At 38.8% G+C, this 25,319-nt stretch overlaps 2 protein-coding genes across 14 annotated transcripts in view; one reads left to right on the forward strand and one right to left on the reverse strand.

The window, feature by feature from the left end:
• Window positions 1-4,501: 4,501 nt before the first annotated feature.
• Window positions 4,502-12,057, reverse strand: LOC107700009 (uncharacterized). Of its 2 annotated transcripts, XM_016501482.1 has the most exons (5): window positions 11,768-12,057; window positions 10,431-10,488; window positions 6,832-9,005; window positions 5,857-6,162; window positions 4,502-5,666 (listed from the first exon to the last, which is right to left on the reverse strand). In XM_016501482.1, the coding sequence occupies exons 3-5, from the start codon at window positions 8,987-8,989 to the stop codon at window positions 5,401-5,403; spliced, it is 2,730 nt and encodes a 909-aa protein (XP_016356968.1). In that variant the 5' UTR covers window positions 8,990-9,005; window positions 10,431-10,488; window positions 11,768-12,057; the 3' UTR covers window positions 4,502-5,400. The 2 variants fall into 2 exon arrangements, with proteins under 2 accessions (XP_016356968.1, XP_016356967.1); XM_016501481.1 differs by lacking the exon at window positions 10,431-10,488.
• Window positions 12,058-13,934: 1,877 nt separating this feature from the next.
• The window catches only part of LOC107700010 (serine/threonine-protein kinase MARK2-like), a 39,672-nt gene continuing 28,287 nt past the window's right edge, over window positions 13,935-25,319 (forward strand). For 11 of the 12 annotated variants that reach the window (XM_016501485.1, XM_016501491.1, XM_016501487.1 and 8 more), the window contains exon 1: window positions 13,935-15,060. In XM_016501485.1, coding sequence (XP_016356971.1) covers window positions 15,013-15,060 — 48 coding nt within the window. In that variant the 5' untranslated portion in view covers window positions 13,935-15,012. The remainder of the gene's footprint in view (window positions 15,061-25,319) is intronic. The other variant, XM_016501483.1, reaches the window with a different exon arrangement.

Consider the following 25,319-nt stretch of genomic DNA (forward strand, 5'->3'; position numbering starts at 1 on the left):
ATTACGGAGGGATGTTGGGGACATGGATCAGCAGCGTTGCCTTGAGCATTCTTATGCTGGCCTCTCACACGTGCACACGATTCCACACACTAAAAGCCTTTGTCCCAGTTTCTCTACTCATCCCTCTCAGGCACTCTACCATTTTAGCTTTGTTCTATCATTCTGACTTAACGCTGAAGTGACCTGGAAGTAGGCGGTCACAGGAGGCATCCTTCCTCCAGCTTTTCTCACTGACACTGAGGAGATTAGACCACGACGAGGAAAGCTAATGGAAACCGAGACTGGAGAGAGCTGCAACTAGGATTCGCTTTGATATGATAGGTGTCCTGTATTAGACCATGCTGACTATTGATCCAAGCCCTCAGGGTGCTAAATCACAGCGCAGTCGCACAACACAGCAACTAACGGTTATGTAACTGGTGGGCTGCCCTGCTGATTTGTCAATGGTAATCTGACAGCTCATTGACTATACTGTAACAACCAATAATTTCCAAACCAACATTCCTGGTTCTGAATGAACTGGTCCTGGTTTGGGTGGGCTTATGAGAGTGCTAGACTGTTCTAGATACCAATATGTGTTTTGTGTCACAGCCCTTACGAAAAATACGTTTATTCAAGTGTGCTATTAGTATACTTCTTTTAAACTAAAAATAGGAAATTATACTTTTAGTCTACTTTTTCTGTTCTTCTCAGAAATATACTCAAAATGACATTTAAGTATACTTGACTTATACTTGAAAAAGTCTAAATATATTTGAGCTACTGTATACTTGTGCCCCTAGAATCCGTGTTTTCATTGTTATACGGTAGGGGGCGCTAGTACACATCTTCTGTACAGAATTTCCAAAAAACACAAGTGAAGAAGAAACCGAAACAACAGATGCTTCCACATGTAATCTAACACAATCATGAGACATAAAACAGCATCAAAACTGTGAAACGTAATGGAATAAAATGTCGACCAATGAAGAGATACTAATGACTGTCAAGCTTTGGGGTGTTGATCGACTCTATCTACGTTTTGATTATCATTCTGAATCCAATTCAGTCTTTTTTTTCATCTTTTTGTTCAAAATGTTGTTTATTTCTTTATTTTTTAATGGAACTTACCACATTCAAGTGTTTAAAAAAGAATGCATTAAGCTAGAATAAAATGTTTTTGTTAGTATTGAAATAGTACACTTACAAGTATACTACTTGTACACTGATATTTGTATGCTTACTACATAAAGTATACTTAAAAATATACTTGAACTTTACTTAAGCATACTTACTAAAATAAACTTGAAGTATACTACTTTTTGGTAAGGGAAGCCATAAAAAAGAAACACTACACCATTGTCAATTTGTAAAAAAATTTATTTCAACAAATCATTTTAGGTTTGCGAGAACATCATATTGATGAACAATTCTATTACAAGCCAATCTTTTTACGTTATTCTCATAGTCATTACCGGCAAGGATCAGCCTAACACTTTTAATCGTTTTTTGCTTCACAACAGTATCACAGTCTCTCACAGTAAAGTTTTAAACAGGAAAAAGGATGAAGCCCCATCATTTGTCAGTGATAAATCGAAGTACGCACAAGTATATGGTCAAACCAACACAGGCTGCCGTGTCCGTCTTCTCTCTGAAGCAGCGTGGGCACTGAATTCTCACGGGGGAGAACGGCTGAGTCAGTAGGAAGGGGAGAGAAGACTGGAAGGTCAGTTTGGAGTAACATGCATTCAAAGTACATCAAAGTACAACCCTTGAGGAATCGCTATAAACCTCTACCCAAAGAGTCTCTGATCAAATTGCCATGACGAAACAAAACAAATTAACATTTGAAAATATACAATTTCAATGAGCAATTTAGCAGGTTAGTGGGTAAGAAAATCAGCAGGTAAAGTGTAAAGTTACAGTAACAGAGTATGACAACAACATTGCCTGGGGAACAAGGTAAAACACTGATAACCGAGCAGTTCAAACATGCTCTGTCCTAGAGGGCACTTCTTTTTTGTCAATATTAAGATGCCAACCACCATTTCAGTATTTGGCACAAAAATTAGATAATAATAACAATAATAATAATAATAAAAAAAAAGAACAAGCATTACATACATGAATAAAGTCACAGAAAGAATCAATTCACAAATTTACAAACAAATTCTACACAAAACTTTACATTTAGTTCATTTCTATGTGCAAACCATATACTGTATATAAGATTATTCAACACAGGAAATACTGGTCATATATAGTATCCAGTTTCAATGCTTTGCACACATTTTATAAACAAATTCAGCTTTCATACAACGAGATACTCAAGATGTGGACAGCCAACAGCAATTCGTCAGGTCTGTGATGTCCAGCGCTATTCATTCAGTGTTACCAGGTGTTTTTGGTACGCCTACGCAATATTTTTTATCTACAGTGAAAGGTATGATTGAATGTACAAAGAGGTAAATTTTCCCCCAATGTCTGGAAGAGCAAATGAAGGGTAAAGAAGGCATACAGCAGTGGCTCATGGCATTGACAGATGCAAGCTTACAGAGAAGCTTGAGCTGTGCCAATGGACATTTAACAGGCCTGAGGTTGGGATTCTTGATAAAATGGTAGGAAAGTTTCACTCACATTACTCTTGTCTCAACATGTCTAGCACACAGAAAACACAAAGACTGACTTCTCGCATCCACACACATGCACACTTTTGTGCAGCAAACAGATATATAACAGAGCAAAACAAATCCAAACAATTACAAAACTTCCAAGTGCATCCATTTCTTTCCGTTAATAGGTGCTACATTGACTCGGAAGACGGTTATTGTACCAAAAGGCATCCCCGGCATTTATTTTCTCGTAAAACACACTTTACACATGTTCTCATGCAGACTTGGGGGTGGCAACTGGCAGTTTTAATGAAATGGTAAATGATGGATTCAAAGAAATAATGGAAGAAAAATGTATTTCATTTCAGATACCAAAGGATCTGTTTAGCAATTATACTCTAAAGTAGAAATAATTCAAGTTTTAAAAATACATATTGTTAGTCTAAATGCTTAGCAGCAGCATCCATGTTTAGCAGGGTTGTGTGGCATTCATAACAGAACTGAGAATGCCTTTTAAATTCCAATTCAATTCCTGAATTTGAATCGAGGTAGCAAAAAGGAGAATTGCGATTCAAATTTAAATTTAAGGAATTAGTATTGAAATTATTGTGTACAGTATTGTGCGGGATGTTTCATGGATTCTAGACATGAGGGCATGCAAGTGTGTGTTGAATTTCTTTGAATTCCTCTTCATGTCATTTCAATTCAATATGCTGTGGCATGTGGTCAATTCAAATCAAATTCAAACTCATGAACTGAAAGGAGGCCGATTCTTGAATTCCAAATTTTGCCCAATCCTGCTTTATAGATTAAGACTTGTCTGATTTCTTGGCACTCTGTCACCTCACTGAGACCTTTTTATTAGGTGTTGCTTACCTAATCGTTTCCTCAGGGCATAATCAAGCTACCGAGTCCGACAAAAACACTGTCAGCAGAGAGAGACAGAAAAAAACAGTCAGCGTGTCAAATACAAGCAGCAGCTGACCCTAAAATAACACAGCAATGGCACTGAACTGGTCATCCATAGCAGCCATCTTAGATAAATCAGACAGATGTTAAAATTTGGGGGCATTTCTGAGGTCTTGTACCTATAAGAAAACACCTTCACGTGTCTTTACTGTAGGTACTGTAGGGGGTTTTTGAACTGAAATGCAAAATAGTATACTTTGTCACGCGCTGCTGGGCAGAGCACATTAATGGAGACACAGCAGTGGTGTGTGAAGGCCCAGTGGCTCAGTGAAGAAGATAAGAGCTCAGGGACAGCAGACAAGACTGAGGAGAGGTGGCTTCAAGGACCAAGGCTGAGAAACTGACAATATGCAGGAAGAAGAATGTTTCACAGTGAACTGAGTGAACCAAGTCTTTTTCACAGAATGTATTCCCATAATAATGCATAGTCTCTTAGAGGACATAGAGAAAGAAAAAGAAGGTAGGAAAATGAAGGAAGAATTTAAATGGAGGAAGGGGCTCTGGTTTCCTTTGTGGTACGTAATACAAAACCAGATTGTTTGCCTACAGTCCTGAGAGCACTAAAATCTGATCATGGTCAAATTAGGCAGGCTGTTTAAAAATAGGGCAGGCATTAAAGCTGATAAGGGTGTTCATTTTTCTTATGCAATGAACTGAATGTGACAGAAAAGCAAATGATGGAAAACACATTTAATGTTTTAGCTACACCTGCACACTATCACCTTGGAACTTTCATGCTGATTTTGCATAAACTATAAATATCTACTTGTCACCTTGATGTGCAATTTTGAATCGCAAATTCAACTCATACTAAAGAGTGAGATTCATGTTGATGACTTGGCCCAATCTGCTCCAGTCACAGTAATTTCTCACAGCAATAAACAGTGCACATATTCCATATTAAAAATGTAAAATTCTTATCACCATCTGCAGCACAAAAACAAACAAAAAAACAAAACATACAGAAAGCACAAAAAATTATATTAAATTAAATCTGAGTAAATTTAAGCCATTGCACTGCCTGCCCAAAGTAAAATAAATAGTGAGTTGAATAAAAAAGACAGAAAATAAAAAACCTATTTTATAGTCTATTATCCACTTTTCCTATTAACACATTTTTTTTTCATTACACAGTGCTTTATACAAATTGCCATCTGTTAAATATCATAAGCAAGAAATAAAAAAGAAATATATGATTTTTGGATAATATCTGACATTAGAATGGCTGGTTCATGTCCCATGAAAAATAAAAGAAAGTGAAAATTACTTAAATCAGTTCCACTTCCACATCAACACTATCGCACACCTCCCACACAAATACACTAAGATAAAGAATGCAAGATGTAAGATCAAGTAACAAAAATAGCAATATCGAAAAAATTTAAAAGGCAAAATTAATCTTCATGTCAGTGGACAAATTTATAAATAGTTGGCAGCTAACGCAAAGTAACCCAAAAAGTGCCTTCAAATGATCTCCCAAATCAAAAATAATCTGTCTAGAAATGTTCTGTGCACAGTGGAAAAGGAGTTTGAAGTTTGCTACAGCTCTTGGGTCTCGAATGTGATGCATGTGTCAAATAAATGCTATTTATATGAAACAGAAAGCGTGGAGATACTTCAATTAAAATAGACCAAGACTATTTCCTCTATTTCTTTCGGACTGCTTTCATCTTCTAGTTATTTCTGTCATCTCTCTTCAAATCCTTAACTGTTTGTTATCGTTAAACGGCTTTATTCTTACCCATGTTTTTTTATCCATCCATTTCTGTCCATCAATTCCCTCTTCTTATTCATCTCCTTCTCCCCTCTCGTTTTCTCACAATCTTCTTGCGCCACCCTTTTAAACTTGTGTTTCCAGGCCACTCAGTTTGGGGGTGAGGATGCGAGGTGTTACCCCAGAGTTGAGGTCTCTCTCAAACTCTAGCAGCTGGCCCATGAAGTTGAGGTTGGGGGAGACTATTGGCCGCCGACCGCGCACATACTTATAGGCATCAGTCATGGTCATGAGGGTGTGCTTCATCAGGTAAGCAATGACTATAGTAGCTGAGCGGGACACACCTGCTTGGCAGTGCACAAGAACGCCCCGTCCACACTGGTGAGCTTCCTCTGAAACAAAAAAGAGGTGTGGCACACACCAAAAAATGGTCACATGCCTCCAGTTCTGATGTACAATTTAAATAGAAAGTATCAGAAATAACATGGCAAGAAGATGATTTTAAATACCCCATAAAAACCTGCACTTGTTAAGAAATGACTTGTAAATGTTTAAACTACAAGAGTTGACAATTTCTCTTACCGATAAACTCAAAAACCTCTTCAAAATACTGTCGCAGGTTCTGCTTGCTGTTGTCAGTGGCAGGGAGTCTTTTGTAACGCACCAAGCCTGTGTCCAGGTGGTAGAGGGGAAGATGGGTTGTGATATTGACCACAAAACCAATGTTGAGACGAAGCAGTAGATCCAAATCCTGTGCATCTCTCTCGTTGCCAAGAAAAAGGAAAGGGAGGATGGGGCTGATCACAGCATTCTCCATATCTGGGGTCATGACACTCTCCTCAGATAGTGAAGCTGGGAGGGATGAGGAAAGAGGGAGGGAAAGGTGCACTGGCAAAAAAAATAAAAATTACTTTAGTTTTCTTATATGCTTAAATACTTCACTCTATGTGACCATCTAAGAGAGGTATGCTGGTACAGGACTCTTTTCAGTCAATTAAAAATGACACGGGTTAAAATCCTGTCAGAGTATGATGTCATCAAGGCCTTATGTAAGAAAATCGAATAATTTAAAATAATTTTAATCTTTCCTCCTTATCTTTCCTGTTTGAAGTCCCATCACTCTCCCTCCACAGAATGGCTATTATCCTTTAGTTATCTAACAAAACTTAACGAGTTTCAGTAAGAAATAAAACAGAGAATAAAGCAGTCTGAGTTTTAAGAAAAAGAATTAAAGGTAGAAAGTGTTTAAGGAGAAAAACTTGAACTTGAGTTACATTACTAGGGCATCAATGTAACTGGCATTCTTCTGAAGCTAGGCTAAGGAGGATTATGCACCCCACAGATTAACTGAACTATAATTTTAATTTGAATACTATCAGTGCAGAAAGGCATACAGCCTAATGGAAGATGAGAAAATGAAATCAAGGTCAGTACATTCAAGTGGGACTGGCAATGTGAAGAGATTATGTTCATCTTTCTGAATTGTCGAATTGTCAAAAAAACACATTATACAGATGTCACTCAACCTGCTGTGTACTTGCACATTAGCAACTTTACCTCGTCCATTTTCCTTATCTTGTTCTCTGTTGAGTGAGTTGAGGACCAAGTGGAGCGACTGTGCCGAGGGTAAGGTGTGTCCACCCTCCCTCTCTCGCTGTTTGGGTTTGGGCTTAATAAGCGTGCTAGGAGCAGAGGGTGGGGGTGAGAAGGATGGAGGGGAATCTGGAGATGGAGAGCGGAGGGATAGGGATTGTGGAAGCACTTCATCATCAAACCCGTTGCCATCCCCCATGCAAGCATCTGCTCCTTTGTTCCAAAGCCGCTTGAGGGAATCTCTACCCTGGTCTCCACTATTCCCTGATCCGATAAAGTCCAAAACTGCCATCTTTCCTTGCTGGAGCCTCCGTCGTCCTGCCTGATCTGTCAACTGGGAACGAGTGAACTCCATAAGGTTCCGGCAGTCCAGGATTACAGGATTGCCACCATTGCCACTATTCTGGTTGTGGCCCATGCAGGTCCTCCCTGAGCCCATTCCGATACCTGCATTGTGATGGATAGGTTGAGTTTTAGAGCGAGTCATCTTTTTCGCTAGCTCCTCCGGCCAGATTGTGCGTACACTGTAATCGTTATCATCAGGCTGGTATCCTCCCATGGTATGTGCACCAATATTACGCCCCATGTTGTGAGGATTCCCTCTGTGCGGGTTAAAGGTCACTACAATGGGGTCACTACTGCAGTAACTGCACGTGGAGCTGCCAGTTTGGCTTGTTTTAGGATTGCACCCACTGACGCAACTCTGGAGTACTCGAAGAGGTGCAGATGAGGAAAGGGGAGTACAAGGTAAACAACCCCCAACCAGTTTCTTACGGAAAGCAGCAGGGCTCTCAAAACCTCCAGCTTCTCCAGAACAGGATGCACAACCCAAAGGTCTGAGCAGCCCTGTGCGACAGTCCGAGACAGTGCTGTTGGAAGAGGAGGTGTTGGTGGTGGAAGCAGTTGACAGACACCCTCCTAAAGTCTTCAATCCCATGGTTCCGCCACCTCCGTTGGCAGCACTTGTTCCTGGGGCGTGGGAAAATGAAGAGGATGGGCTTGTACTACGACCGTGGCAGCCAGCCGAGTGACCTCTACCTCTTCTACAACGAACCAACCTCCAACAGCCACAAGGGTGGGAAAAGTCAATCGTACATGTGTGGTCAGGACTGGGGAAGCCTCCTTGGGAGGAAGTAGGGGAGAGGGGTAAAGCGTGAAGAATTTGGGGCCGATGTTCTCTAGTGTGTGAGGGACAGGGTTGACTGATGTGCTGGTAAGAGGAAGGGGCTCGGGAAGGGAGTGAGGGTGGTACAGCAGGGTAGTGAGGGTTTAGGATGGCAGCATGGGGTAATGGGGCTGAACTGTGGTGACGGGATAGGCTGTGGGCGTGGGGCAGTTGGTGGCCGGGTCCCAGTTTGGAGTTTTCTTTGTTTCCTACAGATGATACGTCCCTCTCACTGTGCAATGGGTGGCTGGCAGTTGCAGAGTAAGACTTTGATGACAGGTCTCTCTCTCTTGTTGGCTTGGATTTTGACTGCTGTCTCTGCGCTGGTACAAATTCTAAGATCCCTCCAGGAGAGACTGTGAGTTGGTTCGGATGATGGCTACTGTGCTGAGTCCGGTTTTGACTCTGATGATGGTTCTGGTGGTGCTTCTCCACTAATTCGGAAGACTTTCCTTTGCATTTCCTTTCGCCTTGCCCTGGATCCAAGTGCAGTGACACCCGTTTAGTTCTGTTCCCTTTGATGCTTCCACTTCGGGTAAGACTACTGCTGCGGCCTTGGTCTATGTAAGATCCTCCTCTTCCACCTTTGTCCAAAGACACTCTAATGTCAATGGTATGCGTGTGCTTGTGAGGTCTGGGACCTAAAGTTACTGTCCCATTGCTGTGACAATGGCTAGTATTGTGGCCGCTGCCCTCAAAGGGAGCACCTCGTTCTCCTTTATCTCTCTGAACATGGGAAGATTGCCTGTGCTTGCATTCCAGAGACAGGTATTTGGAACCTGGATGGGAATGGGGTGGTGGGGGTTGGGGTTGTGGTAAGCAGGGTGGGGGCTCGTTGTGAGTGGCTGGGCGGTGTGAGGAAGACTGTGAAGTGGTTGGTGGGGAGGCCACGTGCAAGGCCAAACTTTTGGGCCGCTGAATAACCACTATGCGCTCGTCAAGAGGGAGCGGAGGCATCTGGGGCTGAGCGAAGCTGTGTGGTTAGGATGCAAAAAGAAAAAAGACAAATTAATATTATAGTGTTCATTCATTATGGTACTTGTGTAATTTTTGAAATATGAACTAACCCTTTAATATTAGTCACAGCACAAGGAATTACATCAACAATTGTGATGAGTTAAGTACAAAAGACAGTCTTCTGTTAGTCATTCACAACCTTACTAGTTATTAAACACTGTGAAACAATAATGAACAGCACAAGGGTATGTCACAGACTTGTCGGTAGGAGAAATCCTAAAGTAACAGAAAAATCTTTCTGACCCAGTACCCTTGTTAACAAATTCCAGGGGTTCACATTTATCGAAGGCATAAAATAATCCTTACAAGCATGCAAGCAAACCGTATAAAGAACTATATAAATTAGGAGGCAGCTTTGTAGTGATGTCACATCAGGGTAATATTGACATAATTTGATGATACTCTGCATGCTGTATTCTTGGTTATCACGACTGTCCTGCAATATATCATCCTTGTCTTCTTGACTGTTTATAAAAAGTCATTGTTTTGCTGGAGATTATTAAGACACGCATTTACAGAGTTTATTTAGAAAACATCTGTTATAGTCAAACATGTAATGAAATGTAAATGGAATAATGTTATCATTCTTCTAATAATAGAGATATAATCTGATGGCTGCACTAATCACCTCTCCACAGAGCAGAGAAGATCAGCTCATTATTCTAAATAATGACAGTTTGAAACGATCGTATTAGACATTATGAAATGTCAATGAAAAGACCAAAAGAAGGTTAAAGGAATAGATAGATCAGTTAAAAATGAACATCTAGCCATTATTCATCCTCCAAACCCGTACACCTTTCTTTCTTCAGCGGAACACAAAAGGAGAGCATTTGTGTTGGTATTTTCAGAGGTATTGCAATAAATGGAGACTGGATAATGACTTGGAATATGTACAAGTCATATTGACCAATTTTATAATGCATCTGCATCCTTTATGACCCTTTAAAAGCTTCAGTCCCTCATCATCGTCATTGCATAAAAATATCATGGAAAACAGGCTTCTCTTTGTGCTCCACAGAACAAAGTAAATTATTTGGGTTTGGAATGAAAAGAGAATGAGTAAATAATGACAGAATTTTCATTTTTATTCCTTTAAGAATAAAGTACAGAATGGCGAAAACAGAAGAAAGAATCAAGAGAAGGATGAAAAGATGTGTGTCTGTATGTGTAAAAGAGAATATAAAGCAGCTCAGAGAGAACAGTTACAGGATGTGACATGGCTGTATCATCCACTGACCTCGTGGAGGAGGGGGACATGCACAACAGCACTTCAGACATATACCCCAACACAACACCCCCCCCCACGCACACACACAAACGACCCCAGGACAGAGCCAGCACACCATGCTCTTATTTCCACATGCATACATTCACGCACAGAGCCTGGTGATGGTATCCTCATCCTCTTTGCTTTTTTCAGTCTTGCCTTTTGTAGCCTGTGGTAGTGAAGGGGGGTGGGTGGTTACATTGACCCAGATTTGTCATATTGCAAGTCAACATCACTCCAATCACTTTAACTCACACACTAAACATCTTATCAGCAGTATTTCACACAGAAACCATGTGTGTAATGTTTTTTTTTTGCAATGAATCACGTACAGCAATGGAAAGTCATATTAAATATTCATCTGCTGGTCATTTATCAGTAACCTACAAAATACTGTGACAAGAAAGTGTCAGTGCAAGAATTATTTTAACAAATGAAATGCCACTTGAATTGATCAACTAGAATGATTGCTCCCCCAATCAATGTGTAATAAGAATTCTTGTGAAAACATTAACATTTTTCATTATTTGGGCTTAACCTAATTGCTATTTAGTACGTGTAATAAGCATGTAATAAGCATCTATCTTTAATTTATAGACAGGCGTACATAATTTCCCCGCATGTTTTAAATTCAAGTCAACAGTCTGCGACAGACACATGGGCCTGCTCAACTCTTTGCCTGATGAAATGATTGCATTGTTTTAAACCATTATAAAAATTGTGGGAAGGTTAACAGGATAAGAAGCTGAAATCCACTGGAATGATTTCGCGCATCGTCACACGTCATTACGTTCATTGCCCCTAAATGTCCAGTTTCTCTCACTGGAAAGCGGAATCACAGCACTAATTAGGAGCCTTTGTTTCTAACGTTTCTACTACAACTGTGCAAGCAAAAATGCGCGTTATGCGACATCTGAGCAAACGCTTACATAGATGATATTAAAAGCACAATATTATACAGGCCTACAGTCACTGAGAGGGAAAACAAGAACGTCTGCCACAGATTTGCAACTGTATTGACTGTCACTTGTTAGGCCACGCTGATGCTGTCACGCAAATTCAAATGCGCTTTCACTGTAGTTCAGTGTCTCTTCGCCATTTGAGCTCAGTTTCACTACCATTTCAGTGTGAATGCTAAAAGAAATTATGCTTATTATATTTCAAATGCATTTGCATTACAATTCGAACGTTTTGCGTAGATTTCTGATGGGCATCCTTATAGACAATATCTAAAACGTGAACTAGGGAAGATTTGTATTATCATTACCTTTTTAATATGAATAACAGCTGCAGTAAAACTCGCACTTTCTCATTGGGCGACATTTTGTTGAAACAAAATATTAAGTAGCCATTAAGTAGGCTATACCCTTTATTGCTGGAAACACACAGATACATGATTGCATATTATGAAGGCCTCAAAAATAAAACGAGGTGAAAAAATGACTTACGTTATAAGCTGTACGTCCGCTGTATCGTCATGTTTTGTGATAAATGAGATTCTTGTGTTTCTCCCCGCGACTATTCCGATCGAGACATTTACATAGCTGCAGTTAGGCTATCTATGGTCTTCCTTAATGTGCGGGTTACACTTTAAAAATCCAGTGATGTCCATCGGTATATGACATACAGGCAGTTTTTCCTCATACTGTTCAGAGCGCTTGTCCTCGCAAATGTACACAATTAACACAATAACCATGTGTACACCAGCGCAATGCAATGTGCGCTTCTGTGTACTGTGCGTGTGCAGACAGCGCGCTATGTGGGGGATGAGGGGCGGGGTTTCGGTGCAGGTGACATCATCCTAGACCAATGACGAAACGCTGGCCATATAACGTAGCTCATACAAAACATGCAGTATTTTTCACACGATATTTAGTTTATCAGGGAGATTTTTTCCCAAATAACCTTTAAAATCTGAAGTTTCAAAATGGCAAAGATTATTTGCTTAACATTCACCTTGACTCTTTAAACTAAAGGGATCACCCAAAACTGAAAATCCTTGGACCTTAGTGTTCTTCAAAGTATCTTCTGTTTATGTTCTGGACAAAAAAAGAAAGAAATAACAAAGGTAAACTGTAAAAAAATACATTATTTTTGCTTTACACCTTATTTTATTTTATTCCACAAAACGCCTAGAGATGGCAGCAGAGTATTCATTCCTTCATTCACAGTCCAGTGATCAGAATGCCATAGAGATGAGCAACAAAAAATAAGAAAAATGCATGGCAAAAAATATGTAATGTATATATGTACAATTTTCAGTTCAGCTCAATCAGACTTTAGAACAACTTCAATCTGCAGATAATGCAGGCAAGACTGCTATACAGCATATTACAGTCAAATGTATTAAACAGTTTGACAGTCACTGCTAAATGATTGCATAACCTTTTCAAAGACTGTTTATCTGGCTTGCACTGATGTGTGAATTGAAAGTGTGATTTCATTGCCTTCCTCTGGAGCTTCAATAAACTGTATTTGCTCACATTTACAGTACTGTGCATTTGGTTTGCAATTGTTGTTGAAGGGAAAATCCAAATCCATCCAAAAAGGAAGATTCTGTCATCATTTACACACACCCATGTTGTTCCAAACCTGTACGACTTTCTTTCTTCTATGGAACTTCAAAGAAGATATTTTGAAGAATGTTGGAAGTCAGTGGCTACCGTCAACTGTTTGGTTCCCACATTCTTATCAAAAAGATAACACCTCAGGAAACCAGTAGCAGGCGAACTTGTTCCAAACCTGTATGAATTTCTTCTGGGACGTTTTATTTTAAATTAATAGAGGTTCACCTGCTACTGCTTTCCTGAGGTGTTATCTTTTTAGTAATGAAAAGTCTTAGTTTCTGTTTTAGTTAAAAATTTTGATGCCACTCATTTCACTTTTTTCCTGATACAGAAATTTCCACATCCCTCTCTATGTGTAAAATGAGAATGATCTGTAATTCGACAGTAATCCCAAAGAGGTGTTCTCTTTTTTTATTATTACTTACATCCCTGTAAAGATGCACTCATTCTATGTGCATTTTACAGTAATGGGATTTTGTACTGACAGGTATACTGCAGGTAGAATGTATTCACAGGTGTATTTGGCATCTGTGATTAATTTATTCAGTGATCTAAACATGGCAACCACCATTAAAGAACTCATCCCATGTAGAATCTGAATGGTGTCTTCATTTTATGAGAGAATGCATAATTTTTAACAGATGTTTCCAAAAGCACTGCTCATATGCTCATATATTTGTATGCAAAACTTTTTAATGAGGAAAATGTACTAAATGCACATACGTTTCAATATAATTATGTGAATTTTTAAAGTACACATTTATATTTTACATTTTACACACACGCACACACACACACACACACACACACACACACACACACACACACACACACTCACACACACACACTGTGAGGTTCGATTTTTGTTCTGTTTCTAACATGAGCCTAACACAAAAACAACTGATTTACTAAGACGTTATTATTAAAACAAACAAACAAAAAAACAGCTAATTTTGCATATCGAATATACATATAATGATTTAATTTTAAAACGAATGAATAAAATTAATAAAAGACTTTTATTTTAAAGCTCTATGTGAGAGAGGCAGAAGAAGTCGATCCACAACAGCCTGGTTTCACATTTCTCTTGAACGCAAACAACACTGGCGTCCGGCGCTGCTGCGGTACCAGTCGTGACCGCTCGACTGTACAGCTTTTCACGGCTCACGGATGTAATTTGTCGCGTACCACCGACTGGAACCGACCAATTTACAGCCATTAACAACCGGGCTACGGTTAGGACCTATTCTTACAATCATACTGTCAAAATATCTGCGACTTTTTCGAAGTCACCCGGCCAGCTAACGCGCGTTAGCAGGTTAGATGTGAGTTTCAGAGGCGCAGAGAGCCAGTATACGAGCATCTCCGCGATGATTTTGTGCTCGGATCGTTAGTTTGTCACCTCGAGACGACATTAGGTATTTGATTTGGTTTTGAAACGGGCATGTTGACTCCTGTATGACGGATCATTACTCGGAGTAACGCTGATCTGGGCGCTGCTTGGCTAACTGGAAGGAGCAGCTCGATAACTTGCTGTAAAGTTTTTTTTGTGTGCTAAGCGGGACTTTCATGTGTCTTTCCTCAGGCTTGAGAAGAAGAAAACGAAAATTTTTGACATTACAGATGCACAACAATATACAGCCGAGCATCGATAGTTACGGCTAAATTAGGGACCCTTTTGCCACCCGGCCTAATAAAACTTGGAAGTCCTCGGACTCGATTTTGCACATTTGTGCTGGGAACAATTTTGTTGTTTTTCATCAGCTGAGGGTTCAGATTAATCTGTCTCTTCTTTAATGCTGTAATTTACCAGAAAATTTACTACGTTAACTGTAGAAAATTACATAGGAAGTCGGCATTCAGTGTTGACACCCGCCGATAGGGTTCGTCGAAATTTTTCAATAAAATTCACGTTCCTGCCGAGACTAGTAAACAAACTATGACTTAATGACGGGACTTTTTTAAAAGCTAATCTGTACTGGTTTGGGGACTCGCACCGAGCTCAGGGGCTCTTTACAAGCTGGACTTTGGACACTTCTCATCGTGCTGTGCCGATGTCACATTTGATTGAATTGTGAGAACTGTGAACACGTTCAGTTTCAGATCCAGCCAAATCCAGCCAGAAGATGTCGACCAGGACACCACTGTTACCAATGATTGACTCCACTGGCCAGGTGAGTCTTATCCATCTGTTTTTAAAAAACAGAAATATCATCGACCCATTTACTACCAAACAAAACTTGTTTTGGTTTCCTAAATGGTCATGTCAGATCATGGCTTAGTTAGCTACAAGAAAATACAGCTTATGATTCTCTAGTTTACCTGTCAACTCAAAACCTCTTTAGCTGCTTGTTTTTCACAGCAAAACGGTATAATAATAGTGTTGTTGTACAAACAGGAAACAACGCAACAGTCTTAACTAATAGGTTTCCTCTTTACCACAAAAAGAAGAGCCTTGTGTTTTCAAAAATGCTTGTTTTGAGATGTCAACAGTTTATTCCAGATATTACTTTGCCACGTTGGCTTCACTTTGATTTCTTTAGTTGGTGCCTAAGATGATGTAGTATGTCTCTTGTTTACTTTCTATACCCTTGCAGAAAGTTCAGCAGTTGGGAAGATTTAATATAGATGTGGTTGCCTTGTTCTGCTTTTTAAGTAAAGTCAGTTTTACTTACAATAGCTTACACATTGTTTCAAAGTAGCGTTATAGAAAATCTTGATAATTTAATGTACGTTTTGTGATTTATAAAAACACTCATCCGAGGTTTGCTATACAGTATGTATTGCTATGGCTGAGTGTACTGTATGTATGCGAATTACCTTGGGTATATTTAAATGTAAATAGAAAGCTGTGCAATGATATAGTTTACATTTTGTGATGATATAAATAATCAGTATGCGTGTAAAGTTAGATACACTTGTTGGTGGTTGGAGTTTTATAACTTCTACTAGTCAGACATTTGTGGATGAAGTTGGGTCAGTAGTTTATAAAACCATCAAGGTTTAATTGATGCTGTGCATTAGAGGAATTTCGTCACAGGTTACACTTGAGATGCAAGTGGTCTGTTTTGATCTGAGCTCAGATCTTGAAATCATTTGTTTGGCCTAAACCCATAGAAAGAACACTAATAGCTCTCTCTAAAATTAATCACGGTGGCTAGCTTGTTTCTGAGGTAAGTTGTAACCAAAAAGACTGATCCTCTTTCAGTGACTCACTGGCAGAATTGTACCAGCAGTAAGCAGCTTGCAGCTGAAATCTCATGAGACTGATTTGGAGTCAGTTTGAGTGTATGGTTTGTTTATAGTGGAGATGAAATGTTTGTTGAAATGTCTCTTGCCAAGCCATACCCAGTCTTACTTGTGATTTACATCCTGAAAACGTTGGTCAGCGTTTTTCCCTCAAGAACGTTTCATGTGGTTAGAGGGAATCAAATATAATCTGTTTTGCCTGATGTAGTGTAATGTTGTTTAATCATCTCAGGCTGCTCTCCATGTAAATCTTTTTTAGGTCAGATAAAGACTTATTTTATTTACTCCTTAAGCTCCTTGTTTCTGGCTCTGTGTTTCTGGGCAATGATTTGAGATCCGCAGCTCTGTCAATCTGGACTGGCATTTCCAGTCAGGCATGGTTTGGGGAGGGTCATGGAGGTGTGTTTTTATTTTGAAATTTTAATTGATCATCATGCACAATGTGTTTGTTAAGACTTACTTACCTAACCAGATACTGAAGGATCTGCAAGGTAATGGGAGAAAATCCTAATCCCAATATTCCCTACAAAACAGATTTTGAATTCTGTCATCCTTCAGTTGTTTTGCTCTTACATATTTTCTCATTTGACTTTAGTTTAAAATCATGTGTTCTAACAGATCACCTGTAGTTTGAGCTTGACACGCTAGTCTCTCTGAGGCTGAAGCGTCGTAGTGTTTCACTGATGAGGGGATATTCAGCTGGCGTCTATTTGTGTCCTGGCTGCTACCTCCCTCCTCTTGAAATAGTCACGGTGTGATGAAAATACTGATAAATGACAAGCTGGCTCACACCCCTCCTTTATTCCCCCTCCCCCTTGTGCCAGTCTACCCCGCTGTTTTCCCCAGGGTCTCAGACAGTTGCCCCTCACGCGGAGCCACTGCTTCTCCGTGACCTTCTAGTGCACAGAGCGCCGGTGTTCAATGTGGTTGTGAGCTGTCGCTCAGCAACATTCTTACAATCGGTATCCTCTTTTGGGGGTGTGTGTTGCATCTTCGGGGTGGTTTTCGTATCCTTGTCAGATATTAGTCATTCACGCGGACCTCACTGTCTTCCTTCGAGCCTCTGTAATTAAAACCGGCAATTCAATAGGATGTGTGCACCATGTGTAGTTGCTCTTCAACCAATAGCACCTCCCTGACACTACGGTGACAAAATTGCCTCCTGGCCAGCTTGTTTGGTTCTGTTTACATATAGGGGAGAGTGGGGTAACCTGTGCCGCTTTTTACTTAAGCTGTTCTCTAGGGAAGAGAAGTGAGATGAAGGTGAGATTTCAGGATGTTTGCTATCATCTGAAATTGGAACAGCACATTTGTAGTGTAGAGCCATAGAAACGTGTCTTGAAGAAATGAGACACACACACACACGTTTTTATTTTATTGATAAATGCATGAGGGCTGGGCGATATGACGATATTATCGTATATCGACGATGTCTCGTAAGCATCGCGATGTCGATGTCAACAGTCAGGTAACAGACGATTATCGACATTATCGGAAAAATTTAGTAGGAGGGTTGGGCATCGAAAAGTTATTCCAATTTTGGAAATCAGATCAGATGCATAAGGTCAGGAATCAAGTTACTTGTTATAAAATTACATTTCGATTCTGCTTCTCGATTTCTGTATGTCAGCGCACATTTCAGTGCAATATTTTTACAGATTTTTATACCGTGTATACAATATAATTGTTTAATTAAGCTGATATATAGCACTATATTCTACACAGGCGATAATGCCAAAAAGAAAGTGAAACATTGGAAAATAGGCATATTTTATTAAAGATATTATTATATGACATCAACATGCATTTATCATTCTTACAATCACTGCCAGAATGTCCAACTTCACCATGGTGAACTTAAAATTGGGTTCTATTATTTTTCCTCAACAGTTCTCCTCACAAAACGAAATTCATTTCAAACACAAATTTGATAAGAACAGAGTGGAAATTATTAGCAACACCAAAATAACAGCAAAGCTAATGTTTTCTGTTAGTTTAAGCACAAACTAAGAAAAGTAAAACCAAACTTTGTGGCAATAATTAAGACCAAACTGAACATGGTGTGTGTTTATGGTGCATGTCAGCAATGTTGTTTTGGTGGGGGCGGGGCGTGGTGGAGGTGGGGCTTAGGTAGACTATATTATCGGATATCGCAATATTTTTAAAGGCGATTATCGATAAGATATTTTTGACATATCGCCCAGCCCTAAAATGCATGTAATTGTGGAATTGCTATATATGTCATATACAATTTTTTTAAATACCTGGACACATTTGCTTTGACAATTGATTTCATCTGCCATGTATATTATATATAATGACCCCTTTATTAAAAAGTGAAATTATGCACAGTTTACTTAAAGGACTAGTTCACCTAAAAATTAAGATTTTGTCATTTACTCCCATTCATGTTGTTCCAAACCTGTACAAGTTTCTTTCTCATGTTGAACACAAAAGAAAATATTTTGAAGAACCAAACAGTTGACTTTTGAAGTAGGGAAATAAATACTATGGAATCAGTGGGGACCATCAACTGTTTGATTACCAGCATTCTTTAAAATATCATAAGAAAGAAACTCCTATAGGTTTGGGTAACTCATACATGATGGGTAAGTAAATGATGACAATTTTCATTTTTGAGTGAACTATTCCTTTAAAGGGGTCATGATGCGATTTAAATTTTTCCTTTCTCTTTGAAGTGTTACAAGCTCTTGGTGCATAAAGAAGATCTGTAAAGTTGCAAAGACTAAAGTCTCAAATCCAAAGAGATATTCTTTATAAAAGTTAAGAGTCAACCACGCCTACCTAAAACGGCTCGTTCTAACACGTCCCCACATATCTACGTCACGATGTGGGAAGATTTGCATAACGCCGCCCAAATGTTCACGCAAAGAAAGAAGGCGTAACTTTTATTCTTGCTGTAGTATTGTTGCTGCCGCCATGTCGTGAAGGCGCCGTGTGTTTCGTTGTGAAAGTGAAACTACTTTGTTTGGCCTTCCAAAAGAGGACGATATTCGCTTCGTCATGCCTAGAGCTGATCCGTGCTGGTCACTGAGGAAATACATCAACTTCGCGCTGTCGATCGCCAGATCGGCTTTCACCGTGGATGAAGCGGAGTCCAGCCCGGGGTCGTTAAATGTGGTTGCCGCAAGCCCGCCGGCCGCGTCGTTCTCAAGCCCGCCCACCGCGTGAAACTACTTTGTTTGGCCATCCAAAAGAGGACACAACTAGAAATCAGTGGTTAAGTTGTATTTACAACACTGTTCCAGAACAGTTCAACCCAAATATTCAGATGTGTGGAAATGTGTTTTTTGAACCTTAAACCGCATAAACACATTTCATTACACCAAATACACCAAATAATGTTATTTTTAGCAACATCATATGACCCCTTTAAGGAGATGACAGCTTACCCACTGACACATCTTACCCCACTTGTCTGTGTGTGTATGTGTGTAAAGTCAGATGTTGAACTGCAGGCCTCTTTCTGGAGAGAGACTGAATGCTAAAGTCAGCATAGATGGTGAAAAGAACATTTTGAGCATCAGGTCTCCATAGCAACGTAAAACTTCAGAGTTATGCCTTGACGGTGAATGCAGTTTGATTGTAGCAACACTAGCATGACACCTCAATTTCTGGAATAATGGCTTTTAGTTTGCTTGGTATGCGTTACATATTGTCCCAAAAAAATTAGCCCCTCCTGAATTTGTCAGCTCTGACGTCTGTGACCAGCCCTCGCTAACCAGGCCATAAACATCAGCAGTGACAAACGATGAAACTAATGTTTCTCAGAACACCCTCGGATTGTCCTCGGAGGAATCAGAGAACTCCAACCGGTTGGACTGATGACATAATGAAGAGTCTCAAGTCCATGTGAACTATGAGTCTAGTAGCTGAATAGCCTAAATTAAGGGTTGTGTATTGTAGATGTGGAGCTGGATCATCTGGTTGGTTTTCCCACTGGTGCTAGGTTAAAGGAAATAAAGGTGTTGGACAAAACTGGTTTTTCAAGGAGACAGGTAGAGCTAGTTCATCTGTAGCTCATGAAAGCTGAGTGTTTGTATACTGCCTTCTTTCTTTGGTTCTAAGGATGGTTTTCTTTGATAAGGATCTGTCCATTTCTTAGGGTTTAATTAGTCTTTGAGCAGGATTCCACCTGGTTAGGCCTATTCTGTGGCAGAAATAGTGAGTATTTTATAGGTGTTTGCTGACGGGTGTGGCGCTGATCTGAACCGCACTGATTTGTGCAGATGTTGTGAAATCACTAAAGAACTCTTTTCTTTTATCTTGTTATAACACATCAGATGTTACCAGTTGCTATCTTCTAGAGATCCAAAAAAAGGGAAGGACCGTGCCCACGCATAGGACCGTATGTCATGGATGCAGGTTGTTTCAGCTCAGTTGAGGTATCAAATTAAAATTGATTTGAAGCTGTAAATGTGTGTTCATGTCCAAGATTTTATCTTGTAAAAATCATTGGCAGATTTAAGTCGTTCATTGATCCCGAGCTAAACAATTACTATACTCTTGGCTGACTTGCAAAATTTCTTCTGTTCCACTGGTAATGGTTGGAGAGTCCAGAAAAGTTTAGAAATACCTCACATCACACATGACAGAAATATACTTGCCTGATCTTATACATGCTGAGTTTCAGTCTTCCTGAAAAAAGTTATTAATGAACTTCTGGTTGAAAATGGGTCATACTGTTTAGAAATAATTTAAAAAATAGTGAAATTATTAGTACTAATCCAGATTCAATTAATAAGATAAAATTAAAGTGACGTGGTATTTTCATTTCTTTTTTATACACTAAGAGAATGAGTGTAATAATAAAAAAAAAAGTTAAAAAGAATTATCTTAGAGGTCTTTTAATGCACACTCTGTTTATCTATATATGTTAGTAGTTTAAAGAGCAGTAGAGCATGTCAAAAATACTTATCTAACCAGGTTAAAAGGCTTTATCAGTCTTATTCATATACATTCATACATTTTAGAAATAATTATATGTTGTTAATTATTATTAATTAGTAGTAATATAACTTGTGTTTGTTTGTTGGCTGTTTTTTATTGTATTTGTTATACTTGTATTTTTTAAATTGTTTTTGCCATGAAAATTGCCTAGGATGCTGACATGGCATTAAATAAAAATATACTACTACTATTATTAATTAGTAAGTCAAGATTAAATTAAAAAAAATAAAAAGATACAATTAAAGTGACTTTGTAGCCTAATTTTAACAATTGTATTTAAATTGTTTAATAAAATGTTAAGACAAATAGAGATTGAAAATGTAGTAATAAAAACATTTCTGATGATCTTAGTTGTGATTTTTGGTATACTAGCTTTATTTCATAATCAGATTTTTATATATTCCAGTACTTTAAAATGTCATGTCAGCAATTGCTTATATAACCAGTTTAAAACTTTCAAATTATGAATTGTTCATATTATTATATTATTCATGTTCTTCACTCAAATTATTATTTATATAAATATTATTTCCTTTTGTTCAGTTTTTTTTTGGCATCATTGTTTATCAGCAATCAGAAGAGAAAAGCTAAAGTCATCAGTTGTTGCCTAATTCTAATTCTCCGTCAGTATTTGCTGCAGTGATGAATGTAGTTCATTCAACATTCTGATCGTAGTTTTGTCCAACACCTTTCATTTAGTCACATTTCATTTAGAGATAATTGAGTCTAACATCCACTTTTGATTACAGTAATCTCTTTAATCTCTTCAATTCTTTTAAAATATAGTCTCTATTCTACATATGTAACCCGGCGATGACGTCATTCTTCTAATGTTCTTGTACCTTTGACTGATTGCTGGTGAGATGTACAGGAGAAACCTTCAGAAGGACTCAGTCTGCAGTTTATCTTCTCCCATTCCGTTCCATTGTCTTGTTTCCCAGCTGTCTGGGCATGTCAGCTTCTTGAAGGCCTCGTCTCGCTCCGGCAGCCACTCCTGACAAACCCAGACACGTCGCTTCCTGTATATGACCCGAAACCCAGATCATTTTGGCTTTTTCTTTTCTCTCTCACTCTCCTCTATCACTGTACTTCCGGGAATTAGCTCGACTTCCTGTTATGCCGTAGTGTGTGAGGAAGCTGCTTTTCCCAGCTTGGACCTCTGGAGTGGTCCGCATGTGGATCTTATTTTAGGCAGAGACCTCCTGGCCCCTGAAGTCATCCTCTGGGTTATTCGTCTACGGCTATCAACACTGGACTTTGTTTTGAAACAATTCTGGAGTATCTGTCCTTACTTCTGTCATGAGCCTTTGAGGAGTTTAAATTCTTCACAGCAGGTATTTTTATGGGAAATTCAAAATTGAAATTACATTTTAACTGGTGTTTATGGTGTATATATATATATATATATATATATATATTCTTGTGCTGTTTATTGTAATGTACACACAGACAGATAGGGCTGTCAAAAAAAATTTGAATTTAAAATATTCGTCGAATGATGTTGTTTACATCAAAACCGAAACCAATTGTTCACACAGAATGCATATTTATCGCATTTTCTTGAGGGACATCTATCACCGTAGCACTCGCGTCTCGCACAAGAGAGCCGCATGTTTAGAAAGCTATGTAAAATTAATGCAAGTTCAACTTTTAAAAAAACATGTCTAAAGACGTTATGGCGGTTTTTCTTTGTGATTGGTTTTTGGTCCTTTGTATTAAACTATACATTAGGGCTCTGCGATATGAAAAAAAAAAACCTACCGCAATTTCTTTGATCAATTTAGCGATTTCGATTTTAATCACGATTTTGACACACACAGACATGCTTTACAGGACACACCGCTCCTGGAGCGCAATCGCATGCAGTGTGAACGTTCTGATCCGTTAACATGGGTGCGGAAAAAATACGCACCACAGACGGAGTGTGTGAACCTGGCTTTACGTTTGTATGCACGCCCGGTCTATTCTGTTCTCGTGCTCCATTTAGACGCGCTGCATTCTGATTGTTTCGGATAGCATACTGCGGGAGGTCGGGGGCGCGGAAAATCGTGCTATAAAGCGATTTAGAAATCGCGCAAACTCAAATCGCGATTTTAAGATGATTTCGATTAATCGCACAGCCCTAATTACAATTACAATATTATTAATAATGTCATAATTTTATTGCATGCATGATGATTTGTGCCTTTAGTTCTGATCTCCAGAAGAGTCCATTTAGGCGCGCTGCATTCTGATTGGTTCGGATAGCATAGGAGGTCGGGGCGCAGAAAATCGTGCTATAAAGCGATTTAGAAATCGAGCAAGCTCAAATCGCGATTTTATGACGATTTTGATTAATCGCACAGCCCTACTATACATACATGCATGATGCTTTTGTTTTGTTTCTAATTGTTTAAGCAACTTTATTAATTATATAAGGTTTATAAACATTATGTTAAACATTATGCACTTTTTTCAAAGATAGTCGTGATATTTTATTATGCTTTGAAGAAATGTGCATAATATTTTGCTCGTGCGCCCTCTTGTGGCCTCGGGAGAGAAGCCAAAAGCTTTTTTCCCCCCTAACTAAAATTATGCCATTTACATTCAAATATAATTTGAATATTGATCATATTTAAGTAAAAAATTCGAATTTAGTTTTTCAGCCATTTTGACAGCCCTTCAGACAGATGAGACTGTGAGGTCTTTAGATGTGTGAGAGCATGTTAGTTTGACCCAGAAAGAGTTATAGCCAAGTGTTTTAGCCAAGTTAGCGTGTTTTGTCATTCTGTGAGGATTTTTTCCAAGATTTATGTACCGTTTAATGTTATATTTGGACATTTATCTGGATTATCTGCTGTAAGCAGATAGTGCTGTTTTTCATATTCTCTTTATCTTTTAAGGCGTAAACATAAGCAAATACATGAAAAAGAGCCACATCTTTATATGACTTGGAGGGCCGTTCACATAGGATATGTTCTCTGCACTGTTTATTTAATTGTTGGTTTATGTTTGGCACTTTTTTTCTTGCATCTCACATTTTTAGTACACCTTGTCAAGTTAAAAGTGGTTCAACTCTGAAAAACACCTCACAAGACTCTACATTTTATTTCATTCTGTTGGGCTGTTTGCTGTTTTTGAACACTAGCACATCTTTTGTGAATGGCGCCTTACATATGTGTTATGAGCGTTTCACATTTATTTGCTGGTCTTTGAGTGAAACCTTGTGTTTTTATAGTTGAGATAATTTAAGTGATATATAATATAATGACTATATCAAATCTGACTATTATTTTTTTGAATGTTTCCTATTATAATTATGCTATTATGAAAAGTGGTAGTTGGAGATAGTTCAGCCAAAATATAATTTTGCCTACAACCTGCCCCCATATCAGTCATACAGATTTGGAATGACTGGAAAGGAAGATATTTTGAAGAATTTTGTGGTCCAAAGACATGAGACTGCATAAACCTTAGTTACGTTAAATGACATATTGAATTTTACATGGATGACAACAGGGCTGTGAGGGATAGACTTGCAGTCAATTTTAAAACGTACAGCTTTCAAAACTGTTTTATGCAGTTTTTGTCTACAGAAAGTCTTTTGGAAAGATGTTACAATCAAATAATCCATTAAACTTACAGTACTCCTATCCCTCACTGCCTAGTTTTCATGCCTGTCAAAAATTAAATATGGCACTACTTTGACTAATGTCTGTTGACTGTTAAAAGGTCATAAAAGTTTAGGATGAAATGAGGAAGTAAATTACATAATTTTCTTTTTGGGGTGAACTATTGCTTTAAAAAGATAGTTCACCCAAAAATGAAATTTACCAAATGATTTACTCACCCTCAAGCCATCCTAGGTGTATATGCAACCCTCTACGGACACCTTGGCAATTGAATCGCCATTGGCTAGTACATTTTTTTGTTTACTCGCCAGACTGAAATACTATACTATATAAATAAAACAAAGAATATCATTTACATGTAGCGCATCAATTCTGCATGTTATGTAAGACTCTCTCTCTCTCTCTCTCTCTCTCTCTCTCTCTCTCTCTCTCACTTTGCGCGTGTGAGAAAAAGCGTCAGCGAGTCGTGCGCCTTCATACTAGAGTTACCGTTACGCCAAATACACAAACACAGGTGCGCCGCGCATCCATTGAGATGAAATGATAAATAGCACAGATCGCTTGACGGAGAGTGAAACTCTGAAGCGCTCAGTCAGAGTGTT

This window comes from Sinocyclocheilus anshuiensis, unplaced genomic scaffold (genome assembly GCF_001515605.1).
Source record: "Sinocyclocheilus anshuiensis isolate Anshui unplaced genomic scaffold, SAMN03320099.WGS_v1.1 scaffold1023, whole genome shotgun sequence".
In the NCBI taxonomy this organism is placed as follows: Eukaryota; Metazoa; Chordata; class Actinopteri; order Cypriniformes; family Cyprinidae; genus Sinocyclocheilus; species Sinocyclocheilus anshuiensis.

Coding starts and splice junctions, on each gene's coding strand:
- LOC107700009 (XM_016501481.1), bottom strand. CDS start 8,989: ATGCCTCCGCTCCCTCTTGACGAGCGCATAGTGGTTATTCAGCGGCCC. Junction 6,163..6,831: donor AGATAAGGAAAATGGACGAG/GTAAAGTTGCTA, acceptor TTTTTTTGCCAG/TGCACCTTTCCCTCCCTCTT. Junction 5,667..5,856: donor AGAGGTTTTTGAGTTTATCG/GTAAGAGAAATT, acceptor TTTTTGTTTCAG/AGGAAGCTCACCAGTGTGGA.